This window comes from Dipodomys merriami, unplaced genomic scaffold (assembly GCF_024711535.1).
Source record: "Dipodomys merriami isolate MVZ:Mamm:240054 unplaced genomic scaffold, mDipMer1.0.p SCAF_16, whole genome shotgun sequence".
NCBI classification, from domain to species: Eukaryota; Metazoa; Chordata; class Mammalia; order Rodentia; family Heteromyidae; genus Dipodomys; species Dipodomys merriami.
In genome coordinates, this window is record NW_027202937.1 from 7,086,122 (window position 1) to 7,111,362 (window position 25,241).

The following is a 25,241-nucleotide window of genomic DNA, read 5'->3' on the forward strand; positions in this document are numbered from 1 at the left end:
GAGACACTGATTGTTGGGGTAGAGGAAAGAAGGAAATTACTTCTTCCTTAGCCTTGTTTTGTTTTGTTTTAGTCTTTGAGGTAAAAGCAGGAGGTTCCTAGGGAATAATTCAGAAGTTCATGTTGCTAGATTGGTGTTTCAAGATTAAGCATCCTGTGAGAAGGTGGGGCTGAGAGAAGTAAGGAACTTACCTAGCTTCCATACTGAATGCATTATGATGCTCTTTGACTGGCTCACGTCTGTCTCAGACTTTTTGTTCTTTTTCCTGGTTATAATGAGTTTCTAATCCACTATAAACATTTCTGAATTTAGGCTTTTTGCCTGTCTTTCTGACCCATTCCTCACAGGAGTTGGCATGATTTCTTGTACCTACTTGGTGTTTATTGAATCTTGATTTAATAGCACATTTACCCAGGATACCTAGGAGGGCTACTCACTGGCATTTTCATATGATTTGTGCAAATACTATTATGTTATTTTTGTGATACTAATTCCAAACTCTGTTAAATAAGTTGGAAGCACATAATAGCATATGTTAGGCTCTGAAAATTTAGAGGAAGACAGGAAAAAATTATTGTTCCAGATTCATCCCTCCCCCCCTCCATAAAACCAACAAATACCTATCACTAGTGTTAGAATGGCTTTCTGTTTTGGAAAGCACTGAATTTTGATGTATTAGTAATTAGTTTTACCCATCGCATGCCCTCTTTACACCAGGTTCTATATAGCATCAATTTTCTCTGGAAAACAAAATGACTTCTTGTTTTGTTTGCCCTTCAGGTTGAATAGTGCAGGTACCCAACATGATTGCTTCCTTTCCAGGGCCAATGGCCAGACAGCATGGTCCCGGCTATTCTCACAGACAGTAGCCTCTGCTTAGGCTAACTGCACACCGTGTTTAACCTTTCCATAATTCTTGCTTTCCCAAAATAAGCAAATGCTACCAGGGCCCTTTGCTGAAGTCAGTAGAGGAGAATCTATAGCTCCACAGATCAGCCAGAGGGAAGGTTTTGTAAGAGTAACAAATCTTTCCTGTTGCAACATGCTTTTTCTAGAAGCTTTTTGTCATTCTGGCAGCAAACTGTTTTCCAGTTGCTGCCTTAGCAACAAGACCTGAAGTCACTTCTCTTCTAGTCTGTGGTTTGATTACAAGAGCACTAACATTATACCCAGAACCAGAAGAAAATATTAAAGTATGGGGACCTGCAGAATTTACCTGCTTATAGCTAAAAGAATTGTTTCTGTACATTCTCAGTGGAAAGACAGGAAAGGTCAAGAAGTAGTCCTGGAAATGGCGAATTCAAACCCCAGGTGTCCTAAAGCTTTAGTAAATGCTGTGGTTCAGGTTCTTGCTACATGGCCTCTCTGACCACAGCAGGTAACAGTTTTTCCATGGCCTTCCAGTTCTCTGTGCCAGATGTTAAGGATCCTGTTGTATGCACCAGTCTTTGGCTAGCTCTGGTTTTCATTATTCTTTGTTTAACCCAAGAATATAAAAGTTCACTTTGAGAATAAAACTTCATTTATCTAAGATTAGAATTCTGATGGGGTTTGGCTTTACTTGATCCCTTGAGAACGTATTTAAATATTTCTTACCAAATTCAATTTTATCTCAGAGTAGAACATACTGAACAGAGAATAGTACATGACTGAGGCAAAGGTTAAGGATTAGCTCTAACCACAGTGGCTTGTGGTCTACGAGAACCAAAAACTACAGAATTCTGGGGAGTTAATGCAGGAATGTACATTTTGCTAGCTTTCTGTATTTTCATTAATATGTTAAATAAAGATATATGGCTAGAAATTGTTTCTGGTAATGTCCTGAGATGAAATGATGGAAAAGTAAAATAAAGGAATTTGTACCTTTCCAGAGTAAGTAGGGATTATAGGGAAATCTCCAAAGCAAAGTATTCCTAGGGCACAGTACTGTGATGTCTCTGTAAGGAAATAGGTTGTTTTTTTTTTTCAGTAAGTGAGAATTCTAAACTCCCAGGATTTGAGAAAAAATAGTAGTAAGCCCTTTAGTGAGGATGGATAAGTAGATCACATGGTCTTGACCAGTCTCCTTAAATTTTGCCCTCTCTGCCAAAGAAGGAAGCCAGGAGGAAGAGGAGGGAGGAGGAATGTAGGAAGAGGGAAGAACCTAAACTGTAATTCCATATATGGGCAAAAGATTCTTTCTTTGCTTCCTTAAAGACTAAGGAGTCAAAGCTGATAATAACCACTGAGCCAGGAAATCTACGTTCTAAACATCACCTGCTCCTTGTGGCATATAGTGCCCATCCTGTGGCTCCCTAAGAGGGAGAACAGAATGCTGCCTGTGTTGGTGAAGCCTGCTCCTTGGCCTGCCCTCTAGTGAACATACCACTACAGCAAACAGGAATGCTCTCCCAGACACCTGGCTTTCTCAGTCCAACCCCAGAATGTCACCATCCAGCAATCTCTTCTTGGAATTGCTATCTAAAGGTATGCTTCTCTGTCAGGCAAAGTAGGTATTTTTTAAAATACTTAACTCATTTAAATACTATGTGAATTTTGTGTTACCCTTCTTCATAGAGGAGAGAAGTAAGGTTCAAAGAGGTTTTAAAATAATATATTTTCCCCTTTGTGACACACCTAATAGCAGGGAGCACTAGACCACAAACCTGACCTATTGGACTCCAAAGCCATTCTGTTCCAAACCCTTCCATGTTTTCCAGTTTTAGCAGGCTATCTATCCTGGGAGGCTTTAGGCATTAATAGAGACAGAATCCCTTTCACTCTGAGTCTCACAGTTTTGAGAAGCTTCGTTATTGAAACATCTTGTTCTGAGCTGTGCTCAGGATCCAGATTCTGTCAGCCACTTGAAGACAGCTAACACAGTGAAGCAAGAATGTTGGAAACTGCCTTTTACACTGGGGCTCATGCGGACACCATCCACCCTCCTCAGAACCAGCCAATCTGTTGCCTATCTGCCTTCTGCAGCACCATTTAAGTTTTAATTATCTTCCAACTGTCTGAGCCGCTGTTGAGGACCTCAGAGAACACAAAGGATAGCTGTTATAGTTTTCAACTGTGGTCTTCTCTAATCACTGATGAAGTCACTAGCTGCCACTGCCCTTATTACCAGGTTAAATCAGAGAGTGACTCTACTGGAAAGAGTGCTGAAAAGGAAAGTCATTGTTGAACTTTACCTGTTTAGAATCTAAAGAAAAGACGGCATCTACTTCACCTGTTCAGGAGTTAAGATGAAAATTGGCTTTATTTTTTCAAAGGAAGTAAAAAAGAAAATTCTATTTCATCCTTATCCCCGGGTTTTTTGTTTTGTTTTAGTAACTCAGGTTATAGCTTCTTTTCTGCTTTTGGGACGCTTTATTGTGAGTCCTGTTGAGGAATCTTGTCCAAGTCTAGAGTGGTACACCTCTTCACCCCCAACTAATTGTTACTCCTAAGCTCTCCAGGGTCTCTGAATTATTTTTCTTTTAATTTTATTATCTTTAAGTAGCTGTTCAAAGGAGTTGCTATGTAACAAAGCAGTTTATGAAGACAGTTCATCTTGATCAATGTCACCCTTTCAACATTCTCACTCCTCCCACCCAACCCATCCTTTCCTTCACTTTGCTTATTTTTATAGGATATACCTTGAATTCTTGACTGCATTCTCCCCACTTCTTTTCTTCATTTGTTCTACCCCTTTCCCACCCCTTTCAAGTATGCATTTCCTGGTGCTTATTTTTGAACTTTGACTTTGCCTTTCTAAGTAATGACATTATTTGAGTTCTCCCTTGAGTCGACCATATTTCAGCTAATATATTTATCTGTACTTGCTTAACACCCAACGTATTTACTCTTTTTTTTTTTTGGTTTTTTGTTTTTGCCGGTCATGGGGCCTGAACTCTGGGCCTGGGCGCTGTCCCTCAACTCTCTCAGCTCAAGGCTAGCACTCTACCACTTGAGCCACAAGCGTCACTTCCACCTTTTTCTGCATATGTGGTGCTGAGGAATTGAACCCAGTGCCTCATGCATGTGAGGCAAGCACTCTACCACTGAGCCATCTTCCCAGCCCTTTACTCATATGTTTATAAGCTAATTCTAACTTCCATATGAGGAAAGACATGCAACTTTGTCTCTCAGGGTCTGAGTTACTTCACTTAACATAATTTTTACCAGGTCTTAATTTCTCAGCTACCACCACCAGTCAAAGAAGTTATTCATTAATTGAAACAATAAGCCATTCTATTCTGGAGTTTTAGGATAGGAGGAAGTGCTTGAGAAGTGGGAGCCGCCTTCTTTCTTTTGATGCTACCATTTTAAATGTGCATTCAATAAGGAATGTACTCCAGTTTTGTATGTTATGCTATAATTTTAAAGAGACTTAGAAAGAATTATAGAAATAGAATAATTAAAGTGGTTATGAATGTTACATATAGGAGGCTAATCAAGAAGTGTGATATACAGTGGTGAACTGCTAATTGACCTCAGCATTATGCAGTGGGGAGATAGCATTATCTTCATATATATAGAGAGAAATTTTTATCTGGAGACATTTCTCAGTGCTTTTCCAACCATATATATTATTTTGTTTATTCTCACAAACACTATCATTAAGACTGTAAAATGTATTCCAGTGCATCTTTTTTTATTTTCAATTGCTTATAACAAGGGACACGGGGAGGGGAACGTTGCTTTTTAAAATTTTTTTTCACACTTACACTAGGGTAAAATTTGAGAAAGGACTATTATCTAAACTTAGAAAACTTGATTCCTTATAATGTTTTGAAAAGAAAGACAAGGAAGGAGGGAACTTCCCAGTATCCCCTTTGGTCTGTCTAGACTATATTTAATCTTAAGAATCACCCAGGGGAAAGGCCCCATTAGTCACTTCCTGGCTCTTTGTGCACACTGGGAGAACTATCTTTCTGTTGGTAGAGACTTGACCTAGGGAATAGGAAAATGATCTGATCAAATTCCACCAATCGTGTTCCCTCCAAGGTTGCAGACAACAGCACTCAGGCTGTCATGGCTCTGTGCGGTTGAAAATGCTACCCTGGTTAAGTTACTGTGGGTTTAAGGAAATGGACAAAATTAGATTTAGGCCGAGGTGCCAGATTGAATGCACCCCTTCCCTTCCAGAAAGCACCAAGGAGCTTGCTACTGCCATCAGTAAAACAACAGCAACAACAAGAAACAACACAATCCAAACCACTCCGACCATTAAGAACTTTTTTAAATGACTCCACCTAGCTGAGTCCAGTGGAACCAGCCCCTTCTGTTTGCCCTTAAGGTTGATGAGATCAGGCCCAGCCTTTTACTTACCCCACAGGCTCTGGTAAGAGGGACAGTTGCTTGATTCTCAGATCAGGAAGAGTGGTGTCTCCCTGCAGTAAGGATGAGCACACTGACAGCCAAGAGATCACATTAATATTGGTTATGAAGATGAGTGATCAGCTCATGTCAAGGAGCAGATGGCCTAATGAGGTACATAGGGAACACCATGAGATACAGCCTTGAAGAAACAGGAGTGAAAACAGCTCTTGATACCAAATCCCTAAATATGGTCTCCTTAATGGGAATTTTTAAAATTGGTTTTTACCTAATACAGTTAACTTAGAGTGATGAGAAATATAAGGAAATTACTGAATTAGTGAGTAGTGATTAACTCAAAAGTAAAATTATATCATCTAAACTGAAGGTTCTTTTACCCACAGAGGGAGGATATTACCAAAACCTTGCCTAGTCTGTCAAATCCTAATTGAAATCTGTTCATTTAATATGCCCTATCCTGAGTATATAGTTTATAATTTGGAAGAGCATTATCAGCTAATCTAGTTATTTTTCTTGGTTCTTCCTTTGAATTCCAATAAGACAGTGTGTGGTACATTCCCTGTGGAATTGTGAGGCTCTCAGAAGAGTGAGTTTGTGAGTTTGTCTGATCATTAACCTGTGAACTGTCAGTTCTGTTGGAGAGTGAAGGGAGCAAGTCACTCCATAGCTAATGCTTGTTTGTTGGTGTTGATGTATCCAGGGAGATGGGCAGGTTGAACAGGCCAAGACCTACTGAACAAAACTGCACTGTGCGCAGAGGCCAGATCTGTAGGGCCTGGAGGGAGGCTGCAGAGCAGGCTGGGCCCTCTGCAGATCACTTCCTCAGTTTAGGAGCAGAGTTCCCAACAGTCATTTGGGGGTAAAGGGGCTGGCGTAAGTATGTAGGGTTAACTTTCTAATGGAACCTAGAAGCAGTCCTTAAAAGACACTGAGGTTTTCCGTGAAGGATATGCATTTTCCCTTTTGAACAGGGAAGCAATAGTGATTTCATGCTTTTGTCTCCAATGGATAAAATCTTCCCTTCAGCTGGGATGCACTTGATTTTGCCTCTGTTTGTGCATATGTGCAGAGATATACCCATATGCAGCCATTAGTTATTCTCTAGTATAAGTATTTTGTGGGCATATACGTAGACTGACATTCAGTGTGATTTTCTAGGTACATCCAAGTTTACTTCATTATCTGGGACGTGACATCTCCCTGTGTTTGCTCTTTTCTTCTAGGTTTAGTTGGACCCAGCTCTCCTGGTTTACTATGTGTTTAAATGGTATACCTTATCCTGTTATTTTTTGATTGGTTGGTGGAGCTCATTTTCAATAAGTTTTCTTTATACCTTCAGGTATATTCGAATAGTTGGGACTCATAACACAGTGAACAAGATCTTTCACATCGTGGCTTTTGAATGCATGTTTACAAACAAGACCTTTACTCTGGAGAAGGGGCTGATAGGTAAGTGTTAAAATTACATTTTTGTATATGTATTTAGATATTTTGTCTTCAGATACTTGTTATTACATTAATTCATCTTAATCTGCTCTAAGGACTGGTTAATTTGAATGTCTTATGGCTGAATGACAGAGATATGTTACATTATTAGAAGCAATAAAAATAATTGCAGAAAACTTAAAAGAATGTAAATATTATATTAGTAATTAAAATTGAAATATTTTAGTAATTCATCCAGATTTGCAGTGTAGGATTTGCTCTTGATAATCAAGCAAAAACTCTCACACCAAGGGCTTTTCTGGATTTAATAGTAGGTGAGATTGGTAAGGCTCCGTATGATATGAATTGGATGCTTACACTTTGTAGGGCTACGAGGGCATGTTGGCTTTTGATTTCACGGACAAGTCAGTCCATATTTCCATGCTTAGTCAACTTCACCGCAAGAAAAATGCCTGCCTATAAGTCAAATAAAACCAGAATAGCTGGGCTGCTGCTGCAGAAATCAAGTTGCTGGGTAAGAAATTCTCCCTGACTGATCTTTGGGAAGAGTATTCTTAATTTTGGATCAGTTGTTTGTTTTTCGTGGTATTTGGTTTTGGTTTTATTTTAGGTAATGCTTAGTGGGCATTGTGTGCACCTCATCCCAGGTCTTGATGTTTGAAATAGCATGAGTGGCCTTTCCCTTCAGACTCCTTATTCCCTATATTCCTCTTCTCTCTTCCCTTTGCCCACAGGTTTTTACCCTACTTCAGCAAAGATCACAGGTGGGCTAGTGAGGTCCTTGCATCTGTGCTTCTACTTCTGCTTCCTTTGAGAAGTAGCTCTCTATGTCCAGATGCCCCTGCTTGCAGAACGCCATATAAAATTCTGTGCCTTTGAGAAATAACTTCTTATGTTTTTCTCAAGCCCTGTCCGTGTAGGGAACACACATCCACATTGATACATGTCATTAAAAACTGGTAGTGATAGAATGGGAAAAATGGGAATTTTGGCTCTAAATGTAAACTAAAAATTCCATCTTTGAACAGACATTGCCTATATTTTCCTAACACCTGTTGCTATAATCCTATTCTTATGGAAATTTTGGAGAGTAATATTAATATAGTTGTAAGAGTGGAAATTCTACTGCATAAAGAGCTTTTAGAACTCAGCTAAAGTAATTGTTTTGGTTTTAACTTTGTTATGGATGTAATTTTAAAAATTAGACCTCAATGTTAATTTTTGTTACTTTTAAGTAATTTGAAAACATGTTTGAAGCACTTTGTGGTGTCATCCACCATCTTTGAAAGGCTGTTTAGGCTTGTGGAAATAGGGCTGTAGGCCAGAGTTCTTCTCCCACTGCCCTGGTGCTTCTGTAACCTGGGGCTTGCCTATGTGTGATCATGCAGCCAGGAGAGGCCTTGCTGAGAGTCTGAAGAACCAAGGTCTTTTAATCCCAAGATATATAGCATCATCTCAACTCCATGGGCAGCATTTTTGAACATGTGATATTGAAGGTGCCATCTACTTATTAGTCTCCCTTCTTATTGAGGAAAAACAGGTTTGTGGACACTGCACAAACCAAAAAACAGGCCTGTCTCGCAGAGAGGCCATTATAAGAACAAAACTCAGTATGGGCTGTAGTGAGGGAGGTGGCTGTTGGCTGCATGTTCTGTCCAAGCTGAACCAGTCAGAATTATTAGAAACCCTAATAGTCTCAGGAATGTCAGGTGAGGAAAGAAGAGTGTAGATATGCAAGAAGTATTTTTGTTGTCTAGCCAGGTACTTTTCTCTGAGCTCTTTTCTATGACTACAAAGAACACTGTAATCATCTACCTGTCATGGTCCCTCAACCGAATGGGAACAGTGGTGCAGGTAGGTAGCTCTGCAAGTACCTTTGCCAACAGATGGCCTGCAGTGGGAACCCCTTGGGTCCTTCTTGGGACCATCTTCACAGCTTAGAGCTGCTGTGTGGGGCAGAGAGAGAGGTGGTGTGAATGTGACAGATGCAGGGGATCACATTATCCTCTGTCTGACATTGCAGCTTTGTTTAGGTTGCAGAGGTGTTTGAAATGTAGTGGCCAGCTTTCCTTGTTGATTATCTCATACACAGGCCTCTCAGAAACAAATAGTCTGCTAGTGGGGACTCAGGTATGTCAGGATTTATCAGAAGATTTGTTTATTTATTTAGAGATGAAACCTTACTGAGTTGCCCAGGCTAACCTGGGCAATAATCCTTATCCTCAGTTTTTTGTTTTTGTTTTTGTTTTTTTTGGGTTGGTCATGGGGCTTGAACTCTGGGCCTGAGCGCTGTCCCTCAGCTCTTCAGCTCAAGGCCAGCGCTCTATCACTTGAGCTACAGCACCACTTCCGGTTTTCTGGTGGTTTATTGGAGATAAGAGTTTCACGGACTTTCCTGCCCGGGCTGGCTTTGAACTGCAATCCTCAGATCTCAGCCTCCTGAGTTGCTAGGATAACAGGCATGAGCCACCATCACCTGACTAGCCTCAGTTCTTTAGATAGTTAGGACTGCACATGCCTCTGAGCACCCAGCTCAGGGATTACTTTACTCTGTAGATTCCCCTTATTATTCCTTCTATAGTCTATGAATATTCACTCTCCCCTGAAAAGTAAAAGGACAATAATGTCATGAATAACTGGTAATCTTAATTTCTTTCTTCTTCTAGCTTTGGAACTTCTTCCTCTAATTATTGTCCTGTAGGCCTTAAAAATGACTTTTAGGGTATCTGTATTTTTAAGATCAGAGATTAGTGTTACATCTTCAAGGATGTAATGCTGCGTGAGCTATATGAGATTTTGATGGTCTTTTCCTACCACAGGGCTTTATTATGTATCCTAGCTTGGCTTCAAACACACAAGCTTCCTGCCTCTATCTCCTGAGTGCTGGGATAACATGCATGTACCACCCTCCTCCCACCCCATTTGATAACAGTATGTCTCTCTACATACTTCTTTATTTGCACAGATTTGTGGCAAGCTTTGAAGTCCTCCAGGTTCATATATCCTTGGGAATGAGTTCCAGCTACGTTTCCACTTGGGGGCCCCTTCTGGATCTGGCTGAGATGCATTGTGTTTAAGGCACATGTAGAAGCCCCCTAATCTGTCTTGCAAAGGAGGCATGGAGACTATAGTTAGAACAGAAGACACTACGATGTTGTAAGCTTTTAACCTCCAAAGCAATGTGTTTGTTAGCCTTGGCAATACAGTTTGTGATACATGCTGCACTTGCCAAGTTGTACTTTTTCATGAGGATTGCCATATTTCCCTTTTTTGTTGAATCTTGTATTTACATTCACATCCTTTAATGTCTTACTATTCATACAGAGAATATCCCTATCAGCCTTCTTCAAGAACTGTAGCTCACAGTCAACATGGTTTATCTTTCTGTGTCCTACTTCCTCCTCATGATAATATTTTGGAGTCAGTCACAAATGTTTTATTATTTTATCTGTTAATATTTCATTATATATCTCTAAAATTAAGACATCCTTTTTGTAGCCATAATCATAGTTTCCCCTGGCCCAATTGTAATTAAATAGTAATTCGAGTTTATTGTTAGGTCCTACACAGATAGCTCACACCTGTAATCCTACTACTCAAGAGGCTGAGATTTGAGGATTGTGATTGAAAGCCAGCCTGGGCTAGAAAGTCCAGGAGACTCTTATCCCCTGTTAACTAGCAGAAAGACAGAAGTAGGACTATGGCTCAAATGGTAGAACACTAGCCTTAAGCAAAAAAATCTCAGGGATGATGCCCAGGCCCCGAGTTTAATCCTTAGGACCAGCACCAAAAAATAAAAAAAATAAAAATAAATAAAAATAAAAATAAAAAAATAGGAAAAAGAAAAGAAAGAAGAAAAAAAGAAACATTGCTAATTATTATTTAACTTTCCCCCATTGTTTCAAATTCTGGAGGAGAATGTTTGTGTTGCTAGGTTAATTCAGGGGGGAAAAAAACAGGGCTGAGGCTGTGTATCTTGTACCAGTGCAAGGACCTGGATGTAGTCCTCAGCACAATCAAATTCAGATAAGTTCCACTTGCCAATAGTTATTACTCCTAAATCTCTTTAGATGTATAGGTTTCTTTAACTTTCTCCAGTTTATTGAGTTTGAACAAACTAGATTTATATACAGTAGAATTTCTGAAAGCCTGGATTTGAGTCTGAGTGCTAATGGTAATGTTTGTCATGGTCACCTATGTCTTTGACTTGATAGTTAGATGCTAAATCAGATTCAAGTAATTATTTAGTACTATGTCTCCATAAGCAATGTTAGATGTGTCCACCAGTAAGCACAAAAAAGCTATATAGTTGTCCTTGAATGTTTCTGTCCCTTGATTATTTCCTAGATTCATTTTTTCGTAATTTGGGATCACAAAATGTTTATATTCCAATTCTATCATTCTTGCCTTTTTTACTTACTAACTATAAAGAATAGCTAAAACTATATTCCTAAAGTATAGTCAAACATTCCACTACAGATTCTAGTGATCCTAAGATTCATTTTGCCCAGAAAAGGTAGGATAATTGTTAAATTCTTTTTATTTGCCCTTTGCAAATGCAGAAGTGGTTCCCTAGCATCCTTCAAAGATTACCAAAGAGGCTTGTTTGTGGGCTTCTTAAGGGGAAGTGGATACACATTATTTTGAACTTATGGCATTAAACACATTTAGTATCTTTTAGTCATTTTCTTCTTCAAAATGTCTCATCTTTAGCCTCTTCAAATTGGTCCTTGAGCCCTTTTGATGTAACTTCAGAACATGGCAGCTCTTTGATTTCTGTCTTAACATGATACACCAGGTTCATATTGCACATTTCTTGGCTTGATGTGGAATTACCCATTTATTTTTATTTTTTGGAAGTGCTGGGATTTGAACTCAGGGCATCATAGTAGCTAAGCAGGCACTCTACCACTTTAGTCATACTTCCAGTCCTAATTAGAGATTTCTTTAAACAATCTTGTTTCTGTGTAGTAGGAGATGATATTTAGAAAACTCAGTGAAAGAATGAGAGATGGTCCTTGCCACTGTGTTTGTCACTGTTCCTGGGTATTTCAATAGGCAGAAGTATGATATATATGCACATAATGTTTATTCATTTATATGTGATAGACTTATCAGCAAAAATATAATAATGAGGTGCAGGGAAGTTGGCTCAGTGGTAGAGTGCTTGCCTTGTATGCATGAGGCCCTGTGTTCAATTCCTCCGCACCACATTAAGCAGAAAAAAGCTGGAAGTGGCACTGTGGCTCTAGTGGTAGGGCGTTAACCTTGAGCTGAAAAGCTGAGGGACAGAACCCAGGCCGAGTTCAGCCCTTATGACCGACAAAATTAAAAAATATATATTATATATTTATATATATATGACATATAATATCTATCTATCTATCTATCTATCTATCTATCTATCTATCTATCTATCTGTCTGTCTGTCTGTCTGTCTGTCTGTCTGTCTATCTATCTATCTATCTATCTACTATCTATCTATCTATCTATCTAGAGTATGACACTTGTGCTTCAGATTCAGCTCTATGCTTTAGTTAACCTTTTGATCTCTCTTCTATCTACTTTTTTCCATAACAAAAATCTTGGTTACCAGTATTATAGCACAATAATTTATTTGCTTTAGTCCCATTTGTACAAGATAGTCGTAGAGCAACCATGCCAACAATATCATGAACCATATGGTCAATCAAAATAATTTAAAGCTTTTATAATTTTTTTTGTCCCTAGATCATATAGTCCACTGGAGAAGTGTTCAGTAAAATGGCTGCTTTAAAATCACTTGAAATTCACTAGAACTCACCATACTAGTATATCATTAGGTTCATATGGTACATTTTCCTCTCAGTATGAAGGGATTTTCTTTGAAATGTTTTTGTTTTGTAGCTATATGAAATACATGGTTTCAAAGTCAAATCTATAAAAGAAAAACCAAGGTTCTATTTTTGTCCCCTCTTCCTGTGTGTGTAATGTATTTTTTTTCTTGCTAGTGTATTTGGCTAGCCTTCTATTTCAGAATATATCCATACATATAAATAAATCAATATTTAGTATATTCAGATATAAATATCTGAATAAACATTTTGTTTAAAATTTATATTAAATATTTTAATAAATATATATATACCTGATCTATTTATATTGATATGTAGTATTTATATTTTATACCTCTTACCTTTTAAAATAATTGACAACCTACTATATTCTATACAAACTTTCCTCTGTACTTATTTCCTTTGTCTAGCTATGTGGTACTCAGTGTTAGGTATGCCATAGTTTATCCAACCAGCTCCCTATGATGAGCCATTTAGGTGTTTTTCTCGTTTTGCCAGTGTATGTTTAGGATAGATTCCTAAAAGAGTTATTGCATGATCAAATGGTGAATGCACATAGAATTTTGCTCACTATTGCCAAATATGTCTTTATAGAGGTTGATACCATTTTAAAATTTGTACTGGCATTATATGGTTAAGGCCATTTCCCTACAGCCTTGCCAATAGAGCATATATTGACAAACTTCTGGGTTTTTGCAAGTTGAATAGGTAAGAAATGATATCTCATTGCAGTTTTAACTGCATTCTCATGAGAGAAATTGAGCATCTTTTCATATGTTTAAACACCATTTCTACTTCTTTTTTTCCCCTTCTTTAAATAGCCTTTCTCTTCTTATGAGTCTCCTAGATGAATAGAGAATGCGCTTTTAGTAAACCTGGGGGAGCAGTTAACTTCAGCTGGTATTACAGTATGGTACTCGCATTACAGGGATCTGGTTTTCCCTGTTAAGGTCTCCTGAATCTTCTGGGAAATATCCATAAGTCCCTCTCCATCTTGGTTCTTGGCTCCTTTGCTGTGCATAAGAGATAGGAACTAAAGCATTGAGGCAGGCTCAATATCCAGTATCTAATACTGGGGTTTGAACTCAGGGCCTTGTCCTTGCTCAACTTTCTGGCTTACTGCCACTCTATCACTTGAGTCACACCCCAGCACTGCTTTTTTCTAGCTATTTTGGAAATGGAATCTCATGGACTTTTGTACCAGGCTGGCTTAGAACAGCAGTCCTCTGCATCTCATCCTACTGAGTAGGTAGGATTATAGGCATGAGCTGCAGTGCTCAGCAATATTCAGCATCGTGACTTGTTCCAAACATAGGAAGATAACCAATCCTATTATTAGCCTTAGTATTACCTGTATGTCTACCAGCATGAGGCTAGGAAGACCAGTTCCTTTATTGTTTCTGGTTATATAGGGTTAAATTCAAGGCTTCAGCCTAGCTAGGGAATTGCTCCACCACTTAAGCTACACCCTCAGCTGACCAGTATTTTGCCTTTTTTTTTTTTGGGTCCGGTTGTGGGGCCTGAACTCTGGGCCTGGACGCTGTCCCTCAGCTCTTCAGCTCAAGGCTAGCGCTCTACCACTTGAGCCACAGCCCCACTTCTGGCTTTTTTCTTTTTGCTTATGTGGTGCTGAGAAATCGAACCCAGGGCCTCATGGATGCAAGGCAAGCGCTCTACCACTGAGCCACCTTTCCAGCCCTGTATTTTACTTTAAAAAAAAAAAATTCAATCTGTAGGCTTTATATCCATTTTGTTTCATTGTTTTTTTTTAAATTTTTATTGTAAAAGTGAGGGGTTGCAGTTATAAGAGTCAGGTAATGAGTTCATTTCCTTTTGAACAGTGTCCCCCACCCCCCCTTCATTCTTTCCATGTTTTTCCCTTCCCAACTTCCCTACCCCCAAAGTTGTATAGTTCATACCTGTAGTTAGTTTTCTTTCCGGTTAACAATTGACTTAGGGCAGCCTATACTGGTAGCATAAGCATAGGAACTCTGTTGCTGAAGCTGTCTGACACTTGACTGTCACCAGCTCTGGAACTGTGCTTTTTGAACAAGAGTGCTGGCACCCATCTTATCTGCTGCTCCCATCACTAACGAAGCTGATAGAACGAAACATGCTTTCCTCTCCTCTGATCTTCCAATCTTCTATCTGCTTCTTCACTTGATTGAACCAAAAGCCAGGCTGGTAAGGGGAGTCTGAGAGCTCCAGTTTGCCAAGATTTAACCTCAGAGATAGAAGAAGGAGAGGCAAAGACAGAAGCTGAAAGCAAACAGATGGCTGGCACAAAGCCGGAAAGACAGCTGCCTTGTAAAAGGGGTCCTTCAGTCAGAAACTGCCCTCCATTTCAAAGCCTGTGGAAAACACACCAACTAGGTATGAAAATGAGAACAACTGAGAAAGCCACAAGACATGTGGGAAAGACTATTTAGTAGGGTATGAGGAAACCAAACATATTTTCTTTCCTGGTATGATAAGGCTTGGTAAAAAATGGTGTTTTGAGCTGGGCCTTGAAGAATTCAGTAAATTTTATAGAGCATAACAAAAAGTGCTAATTTACGCAGCAACAAAAATAGGTGACACTTATTTCCCTCAGAGGAGCTGAAGGCAGGAAGTAGAAATAGGTAGTCTATGGTTGTGATTCTCATTTAAAAGTACTTTGAGATGTAACAGTATGCTTAGAATGCTGTAAAATTTCTGGGCAAGTAAACAGAGTTGGAAATCTGGGTGGTGAACAGCTTTTGGTTTTGTCTGAACTGGAGATATAGTCTGACTTCTGAGCTTTACAACTGTGTTTTGGAAAATACAGAGCCAGATCAAGCTTACTAGCCAGGGAAGGGGTGAGAGTGGGAGAAGTAGCCTTCACTGCTAGCATGGTAGCCAAGGGTGTAGCTTGGTGTAGCTTCCTCTGATAAGCCTCCAGGAGGCTGTTTGCTTCCGAGACTCATTTCTTTAACCAGACATCAGCCCAATTCTGATTGTCAGTGAACCTTAACTTCTTTAACTACTGTAAATTACTTGCATAAAGTAGACATTTATAAAGAGGCTACAAAGTGTATTGTAGGCACCGGGGATACAAAGAGACACTGATGAGTTTCTGCTTTGGTGATTCAGATGTGCTAATAGAGGAGAAAGCCAGAAACACCAGGCGATAAACAATAAAATAAGTCATGTATTGAGAGGTTTCAGCATATGCAACAAGAACACTGAACAGGAGAAGGGTGCCATCCTGAGCTGGGGTGGATGGGACCTCCCAGTGCCAGGGGATGAATCTGGTAAGCCTTGTGGAAGGCCTTGTTTCCTACCCATGTCATGCATTCAGAGCCCTTGTGGTGGGCCTCCTTCTGTAGCAGGCTGAGGAGAGGGCTATGGTTACTGGCAGCAGTCACTTTTCACTATAGAAGCATATAAAATAAATGCCCTAACGAGACTACAGATAGAATATAGTGCAGTTGGGGCTGGGAAGGTGGCTCAGTGGTAGAGCACTTGACTTGCATGCCTGAGGCCCTGGGTTCGATTCCTCAGCACCACATAAGCCAAAAAGAAAAAAAAAAGCCGGAAGTGGCACTGTGGCTCAAGTAGTAGAGCGCTAGCCTTGAGCTGAAGAGCTGAGGGACAGTGCCCAGGCCCAGAGTTCAGGCCCCACGACCGGACCCAAAAAAAAAAGAATATAGTGCAGTTGTCCCTTTACCTTTCACAGAATACATATTCTCAAAGAAGAATGGGATTCAGTTATTACATTACAGATTCTGTGGGAGGATGGTTAGAAAATAACTTCTTCATGTTCATTTAGGATCCCCAGCTCAGTGTGTGCCCAGTTATATACATATGTATCTTTTCACTATCCTTTCCATTTTCAGAATTTTTTTTTTTTACCAATTAAAAACTACCTTGAAATTTTTTTTTTTACAGTTTTCATTTTATAGATTTTACTGCTAGCTTGATTTTGGTCTGGATAACGAATTTTTGGATTTAACTCCCAAAATCCAGACAGAAAAAGCAAAAATAGACAAATAGAATTACATCAAACTAAAGTATTTTTGCACAGCAAAAGAAACAACTAACACTGTGCAGAGATAATCTATAGATTGGCCTATAGTGTTTTGTAAGTCATATATCTAAACAGGGGAAATGATATCCAAAATATACAAGGAGCTCAAACAACTCAACACCAAGAGATTCCCCCCACCCCGCAAAAAAAAACTCCCAGTTGAAAAATAAGAAGCAAATAACCCACATAGATATTTCACCAAAGAAGACATATAAATAGCTGACAGATGTGTGAAAACATGCTCAAAATCATAAATCATTAGGGAAATGCAAATTAAAAGCACAATAAGACATCGTCTCACACCTGTCAGAATAGCTGTTATCAAAAGATGAAAGTTAACAAGTATTGGCAAGAATGTAGAAAGAAAGAAATCCTTTGCACACTGTTTGTAGGTATTTAAATTAGGGCAGCCATTATGGAAGCCTGTATGGAGGTGTTTCACAAAAACTAAAAACAGAATTATCACATGATCCAGCAGTCCTACGTCTGCATATTTACCTAACAGATTTACAGTGTTTGTCAGAAAGAAGTCTACAACTCCCATGTTCAATACAGCACTATTTACAATAACTAAGATACACAATCAACTCAGGGGCCCTTCAACATATGACTAGATAAAGAAAATGTCGCATATAAATACAATAGAATACTACTTATTTTTGAAGGAAATCCTATCATCTGTGACAACACGGATGGATTGCAGATCATTTTGTTAAGTGAAATGAACCAAGCATAGAAAGACAAGCACTACACACGCTTACACAAACAATTGAGCACCTGGAATCTGAGCAGAATGGTGCTTACACAGACTGGAAGAAGAAAGTCAATGAAAGCTGAGAAAGAATAGGTTTTATTATTATTACACAGCATGATAAAAATAGTTGGTAGAGTATTGTAAGCCTAGTATGGCAATACATGCCCATGATGCCAGCTACTCAGCAGGCAGAAGCAGGAGGATGGTAAGGCCAGCCCTGCCAAATTAGAGATACCTTAGCTCAAAAACAAAATGCTAACAAAAGGGCAGGAGGCATGACTTAGAAGTAATAAAAAGCTGCCTAGCATAAGGCCTGAGTTCAATCCTCAGTGTCTCTCTCACACAGATATACACCATTGTACATTTTAAGTTACTGAAAGTTACTGAACATTAAATTTCACGCTGGACACTGGTGGCTCACACCTGTAATCTTAGCTACTCAGGAGGCTGAGATCTGAGGATTGTGGTTTGAAGCCCAGGCAGGAAAGTCTGCAAGACCCTTATCTCCAATAAACTACTCAGAAAAATCCAGAAATGGCACTGTGGCTCAAATGGTAGAGCGCTAAATTTGAGCAAAAGGATCGCAGAGATAATGCCTAATCCCTAAATTCAAGTCCCAGGACACACACACACACACACACACACACACACACACACACACACAGAGACAGACAGACAGACAGACAGACACACACACACACACACACACACACACACATGTTCTCATTGAAAAAAAAGTTAAGTATTTGAGGTAAAGGATATGTTAACATTTGATTAAATTATTCTACATTGTATTCACAAATTACATCATATACTATAATTTATATAATTATAAACTGTCAATTTATAGTTAAAAACCCTCAAACAATATAGAAATGTGTTCAGTAAAATAAAAAATTTCTATGTTTTATCTTGTTATTAGAATTGAGTATTGTTTTATGTTTCCTTGTATATCTCTCTCTCTTAGGGATTACTCCTTCATATTCTTTGTTAACTTTTCTTTTTGATAGTTTGGCATTTGGTATGTACTGTATGGACATTCATTCTTTGCCTTTTCTGTATATTACAGCTATCTTTTCTTGGGCTGTGAGTGACCTTTTTTCTTTGTTTATGATTTCTTTCATGTCAAATGGTTTGAATTTTGAGTTAAGTATACCTGTCAGTCATGCTTCTGCATGTTGTGACTTGCTTAGAAACTCCGCCCCCAGTCCACAATATGAAAATACACTTTTCTGCAGTGGTTACTGAAGATTGGTTGTTTTTTAGTATTGTTAGGGAGAGAAGGGGTGTGTGTTTATGGTCTGAGGTAAGGATCTAGCTTTCATTTTTAAAATATGAGAACAGTTGTCTTGAAATCTCTTAATTCCTCTTTCTCTCCATTGATGTAAAATGAGCATGTATCATAGACTTAGATCTATTCTCTGTGCTTTATATTTTTCTATCTCGTACTACAAATATACACTCATAGTTACTTTTTTTTCTAACTTTTTAGGCTATTCTTTCAAATTTTCTTTTCCAGTGAGCTTGAAAATCAGCTTGTCAAGTTTCATTTTAAAATCCTGTTGGCAAAGATGTTATAAAATGAAAATGCACAGGGAGTATGTTGAGAAATGGGCAGTCTTCCATCCTGTGAAGTAAGAATGGTACAACAATATGGTGATGTCTATTAGGAGACTCTACCCCTTGATCATCTTCTTCTACCTTTAGTAATTTACACCATGGATATATGAACATTTCTTCTATACAGATCTCCAACATAATACTGTGTATGATAACCAAAAATGGAGAAGATCTATAAAGGCCCAACAACAAAGGCATAATGAAATAAATCATGACATCCATATATCAGCCATATATAATTTAAGGAAATGCCCATAATACAATGTAAAATGTAAGTAGATGCAATCTTTATAGCCAGACTGATGCCAGTCTATGAAAGTTACAGTAGTTTTGTTTAGTTAATTAGCTTTATTGTTATAATAAAGGTGATGTGCAGAGGGATTGCAGTTACATGAGCCAGGTAATGAGTACATTTCCTTTCATACAGTGTCTAATGTTCCCTCACTCTTTCCCAGTCCCTCTTCCCTATTTCTACCCACAATTTGTATAGTTCACTGTCATCCATGTCCAGTGAGCTCCATTGCTGCATTTTTTCACTCTTTTTGCCTTGAGTTCTGTACCCTCCTTCCACCCTCCAAAAGATAAACATTTGAATACACCATACATAAGAATAGAAAACAGAATCATCAAAAATAAAAATTAAAAAAATATCTTGTGTCTATATCTTGGAGTTGGTTTCAATATGTATATATCATTTATATAAAGATGAATAGGTACATAGACATTGTGCCTTTTTGTTTCTCTTCATAGTATCCTTTTTTGGCCTTACTGTGTATGAGTATCTAGAATCCTGTATAATTTACTATATCCCAGCATCTTTTAGATCTAATTTCCACATATCATAGAGAACATGTGCATTTGTCTCTCTGAGCTTGGCTTACCCCACTTAACATGATTTGTTCTAGCTCCATCCATTTCCCTGCAAATGACATTATTTTATTCTTTCTAATGACTGTGTAAAATTCCATTGTGTATTGGTACTACATTTTTTGGATCTGCTCATCTGTTGTGGGTTGTTTCCATATCTTAGCTTTTGTGAATAGTGCAGCAGTAAACACTGACATAAGATAATTTTTTTACATTGGGGGAAGGTTTAGCATACATTAGTTGTATAATGGGGGAGGATCCCATTGCGACATTTCCCTACATGCATATAATGTGTCCTGGTCAACCTCATTCCCTCCATCACTCTCCCTTATTCCATTCCCCACTCTTTAAAACCTCCCTTAGGAGGTTTCATCATTCTATTTTCATGCATTACACTAAATGCCAAGTTGTGAAAGTTAAACACATACATTTATTTTCCAGGTGCATTAGTTTGCTGAGACAGTAATAAATGTGATAACTTAGGGGACAGAAATTCATTTTCTCACAGTTCTGGAAAGTTTGAAGTATAAGATCAAGGTATTGTCTGGGTTGCTTTCTCTCAAGGTCTTGACATGAAGTTGGCCAGCTTTTCACTATGTCCTCACCTGTCCTTGTCTCTGTCTTATTGAATCTTGCTCTTCTTATAAGGACATACTATATTAAGGCCTCCCCTTATGTCCTATTTAACTTCATTACCTCTTTAAATGCCCTATCTTTTTGTTTGTGTCTTTGGTTTGTGCTGGTCCTAGGTCTTGAACTCAGGGTCTACACTCTGTCCCTAGCTTTTTTGGTTCAAAGCTGGCTCTCTATCACTTGAGCTACAGATCCACTTCTTGCTTTTGGGTAGTTTATTTGAGATAAGATTCACTTTTTCCTGCCTGCGTTGGCATCAAACTGCCTTAAGACTTAGCCTCCTGAGTAGCTAGGATTACAGGTATGAGCCACAGCCAAAGGCTAGTATTAAATCAGAGTTAAACCTCATTCTAAGATGTGAGAGCTTCAACATGTGAATTCAGAAGGGAAGGCACAATTCAGTCTTAATAGGGCATAAAATGTCCATATGGAAGCCCATCAAAATGCTAACAGGTTTCCTTGCTGTGGGCTTATGGATGATTTGTTATAATATTTTTCTGCTATACATATTTTCTTCAGTGCATATGTGTTAATTTTATAATCAGAGGAAATTTATGTTTCCTTTTTTACTAAGCTATTTTCCATGCTGCCTTCTTAAGTAAGAGCTGAGGCAGAGTGGCCAGAGGCTGTTCCAGAGCCTGAGTATTCCACAGCCCACTAAATTCATCGAAGTTTCTTCCTATCTGAGACAGGGAAATGTCTTTATGCCAATTCTACTGGATGAACAATGCCAAATAAAAAAAGGTAGCTAATATGTGCTAATGCACACCTATCATCTCAGCTACTTGGAGGAAGATGATGGTTCCAATATAGCTGAGGCAGAAAGTTAAAGAGCCCCATTTCACACAACAAGCTGGGCCAAAGCTGGGCCTGATGGAGCATGCTTGTGGTCCTAGATACACAGGAGGCATAGACAGGTGGATCATAATTTGAAGCCTGCTTTGGGCAAAAGAAAAGTCAAGGCTCAATATAAAAAAAAACAAAACTAAAGCAGCCAGTTATTTGTGGCTCATTTCTTTGATCTTAGCTAACTGGTAGCTATCAGAAGAATTGTGCTTCAAGATTAGCCCAAGCAAAGTGTTTGAGACCCTTTCTCAACCAATGGTTAGGCCTGGTGGTACAAGTCTATCCTGCTAGCCATGTGGGAAGCTGAGATCAGGATGATCACAGTTCCAGACCAACCCTGGCAGAAAAGTCCAGAAGACCATTTCAACAGAAAGAAGCTGGATGTGATATGTTCATATCATCCCAAACTATGGCAGGAAGCAAAAATAGAAGATAGATAGAAGACTCTATCTAAAAAAATAAGCTGCACAAAAAAGGCCTGGAGTTACAGTTCAGTGGTAGAGTGCCTAGCAAGTGTGAGGATTTGGGTTTAGAACCCAGTACCTCCAAAAAGAGGAGGATGAATAATCAATGCAAAAGGGTCTGAGCTGTGGCTCAAGTGATAGAGCAGGTAGTTAGCATGAGACTTGAGTTCAGACTCCACTAACCCCTCCTCCCAAATACATATAATGTGTGATATAATTTTGAGTAGTGACAACCAGACTATAGCAACAGAAAGCATGTCCTGGTTTGTCTGAGGCTGGGGAAGACCCAGGCCTGGGGTGGGGCAGAGCTTCATTATCCTGGTTGTGCTGATAGTTTACAAAGCATCTCCCAAAGCTCATCAAACTACCCAGTTCAAATATGTGCAGTTCAGTGTGTCAGTTCTCTGTGTAGGTCAAGAAAGATGTTTAAAATGGGAGGAGGGACTGGAGGAACGATTCTGGTAGTCTCTGGGGCATTACGGCATCACTTATTTATTAAGCTAGTGATACAGGGTATCTAGGGACCACAGGAAACCATTCGGAATTGGAGGCGGTTTGAGCATACTGCTGTATAAAATCTGGAGAGGGGCATTTATACCCAATGTCCCTTCCTGCCTCATAATCCTGTGAAACGGGACTTGAGCAGGTCACTGATTTGAGTAAAATGAAGTGATTACATAAGAGTGGAAGCCTGGTAGGTGAGCCAGTCTGGGGGTAGCAATCTTTTTGAATTTATTGGCTCATTAATATTGTGAAGATGGTATGTTTCTTTTATGGCAGCATTAGATACTTATCTTTTTAGGAAAGGAAACTGTACAGTGCCACAAGAGAAAATGTACTTAAAAATCACAACATTACCTATGGTAAAATTATCATAAAAACTACCTAGTGCTCAAGCAGGGGATGACTGCAATTCTGCCCCTATAATGACAGGAAATGGTCGTTGGTGAAGTTGTTTTCCATGAAGCTCTGATGAAATCAACTAAAATGGCAATAAAGCGGAGTGTAAAAGTGAGGGACTCGAGTGAGATATAAAAGTGCAGAAGGTGGTAGAATGTTCAAATTGGCATCCTTGCGAAATGATTCTGTAAAATATCAAATTCAAATTGATTGAGTTCTTCATTTGGAACTCTCAGCCCTACAGGCAGATAAGTTCCATGGCTGTTGGGGATGGGACCTGCTATGGGAGTGGTGCCTGACCTGCTAACCACTACCATTGTACTAATCATCAGAGGCAAAGAAATGGGTTTTTGTGCAATTGATAGTTTACCAAAGGGCTTACAACTGATTTTCCACCTTCTGGCTCAGGGAACCAGTCACCCTGTGAGAATTATCATATTGTCCCAGGGATTCTTTGATGAATTAATGTTCAGAAGATGCCTATTGTAAAAAATGGGAAGCATAGTTCAGTGAAACCTGTGAGCTGTGGCAGCGTACTAAAGTATAAATGCTCAGATATTTTTATATTCTAGAAATAACTTGGGGCTGGGAAGGTGGCTCAGTGGTAGAGTGCTTGCCTTACATTCATGAGGCCCTGAGTTCGATTTCTCAGCACCACATAAACAGAAAAAGCCGGAAGAGGTGCTATGGCTCAAGTGGTAGAGTGCTAGCCTTGAGCTGAAGAGCTGAGGGACAGCACCCAGGCCCAGAGTTCAGGCCCCATGACCGACAAAATAATAATAATAATAATAATAATAATAACTTTCACATTGATACTATGTTCCAAATGGCAGATCTGTCCCCTTGCTACTCGGCTGCCACCTTAGTGCAAGCCACAGCCACTTCCCCTTGGTGGGTTACTGCTGTCTACTAGCTGGCCTTCCCACATCACCTCCAATCATTCCTACTGTCTTCCTAGAGTTATATTGTCAGAACATGTCCTTGGCTGAAATCACTGCCCATATAAACTTCAGACTCTTTATCATGTCCCTTATTGTCTAATCCCTGTTGCATTTTGTGCATTTGCTGCATTTTATGCAAATAAATCCCCACCTGGCTTTCTGTATTCAGCCTGGGCTGGACTTATTTACACTTGAGAGATCACACGCCCTTTACACTTACCATTCTGTCTGAAATGCTGGTTCCGTGCTTCTCTTCCGTATCCTCTCCTCATCAAACGTCTTTACTTGCTGTTAATCCTTTAAATTTCATCTTAATGCCACTTCTTCCTAAAAGCCTTCTCTGTCTTTTCTCAGTGTAAAGTTTCTTTATTTGATGATTGTAGATCTGAGATGTTTCTTTCTTGATACTTATTTTCTACCCTTTTTTTTTTTTTTTTTTTGTAGTCATGAGGCTTGAACACTGGGCCTGGGCGCTGTCCCTCAGCTCTTCAGCTTAAGGTACACCGCTTGAGCCACAGCAACACTTCCGATACTTATTTTCTGGGGTATAATTTCCAGACTCAGAGATTTGGAAACAGATACTTGATAGGCTAATTTCAACATGATGGCTAGTGTCTAGCCAATCTGGCTAAATTTAAACCACTTTCATAAGTCTGTGTGTATACTGTATGTGTGAACACACACGTACTCATGCATGTGCATGTGTGTGCATGCTAGACCTGGAGCTTGAACTCAGGGCCTAGGTGCTGTCCTTGAGCTCTTTTTGCTTAAGGCTAGAGCTCTACCACTTGAGCCATGTCCAGCTTTTTTTTTTTTTTTCATGTTAATTAGAGATAAGAGTTTCGTGGACTTTCCCTGGCTTTGAACTGTGATCCTCAGATCTCAGCCTCCTGAGTAGCTAGGATTACAGTCATGAGTCACTGGCATCCGGCCAACTTTTATAAGTTCTTGATCAAGCCTTTGACTTTGAATCTCCACCAGAACAAAATCAGAACATGTGATATTACTGTTCAGACAGCCTCCATTCTTCTGAGTATGTATTACTTTAAAGCATCATGGTAATTTTCACATCATGTTATTTTTATTTTCAGTTGGTTGAAGACACAGTGCATGCAGAGAGCATTATTTGTCAGACAGTAACTGCCTGGCACGCACAGGCTACATAATGGCAATTAAGCTGAGCTCCACAGACTGACAAACAAGCTATAAAAGCTAAAAGGCAGGATTTCTTGTGGTAGATGAGTTATAATAATTTTATATCTCAGTGTTTTACATATGTGACATTTTGTATAATAAACAATTATCTGCCTGCTTTTGACATTTCAAAGTTAATTCAAAGAGAGTTATAAAACCCCCTCTGTAAACGTTACCACCCCGAGTGAAGTGGCAAGTGGTTGTTGGCCTCCAGAGGTGAGCCCTAATTCTTCCTCACTGTGCACTCTGTACCTCTTTACTACCAGTTGATGTTTCATTGTCTTTGATAAACAAGATAATTGATATAAATGAATGTGATCTTGTAAAATGGTTCCCCGACTGCAGATTTTCAGGCTGGAGGTATAATTTTCCTTATGGCATTTTATTGTT

General features: G+C 39.1%; 1 protein-coding gene across 1 annotated transcript in view; it reads left to right on the plus strand.

The window, feature by feature from the left end:
• The window catches only part of Btbd9 (BTB domain containing 9), a 333,829-nt gene that overhangs the window by 209,130 nt on the left and 99,458 nt on the right, over positions 1-25,241 (plus strand). The window contains exon 7 of the mRNA XM_070023845.1: positions 6,644-6,753. Within this exon, the coding sequence (XP_069879946.1) occupies positions 6,644-6,753 (110 nt within the window). The remainder of the gene's footprint in view (positions 1-6,643; positions 6,754-25,241) is intronic.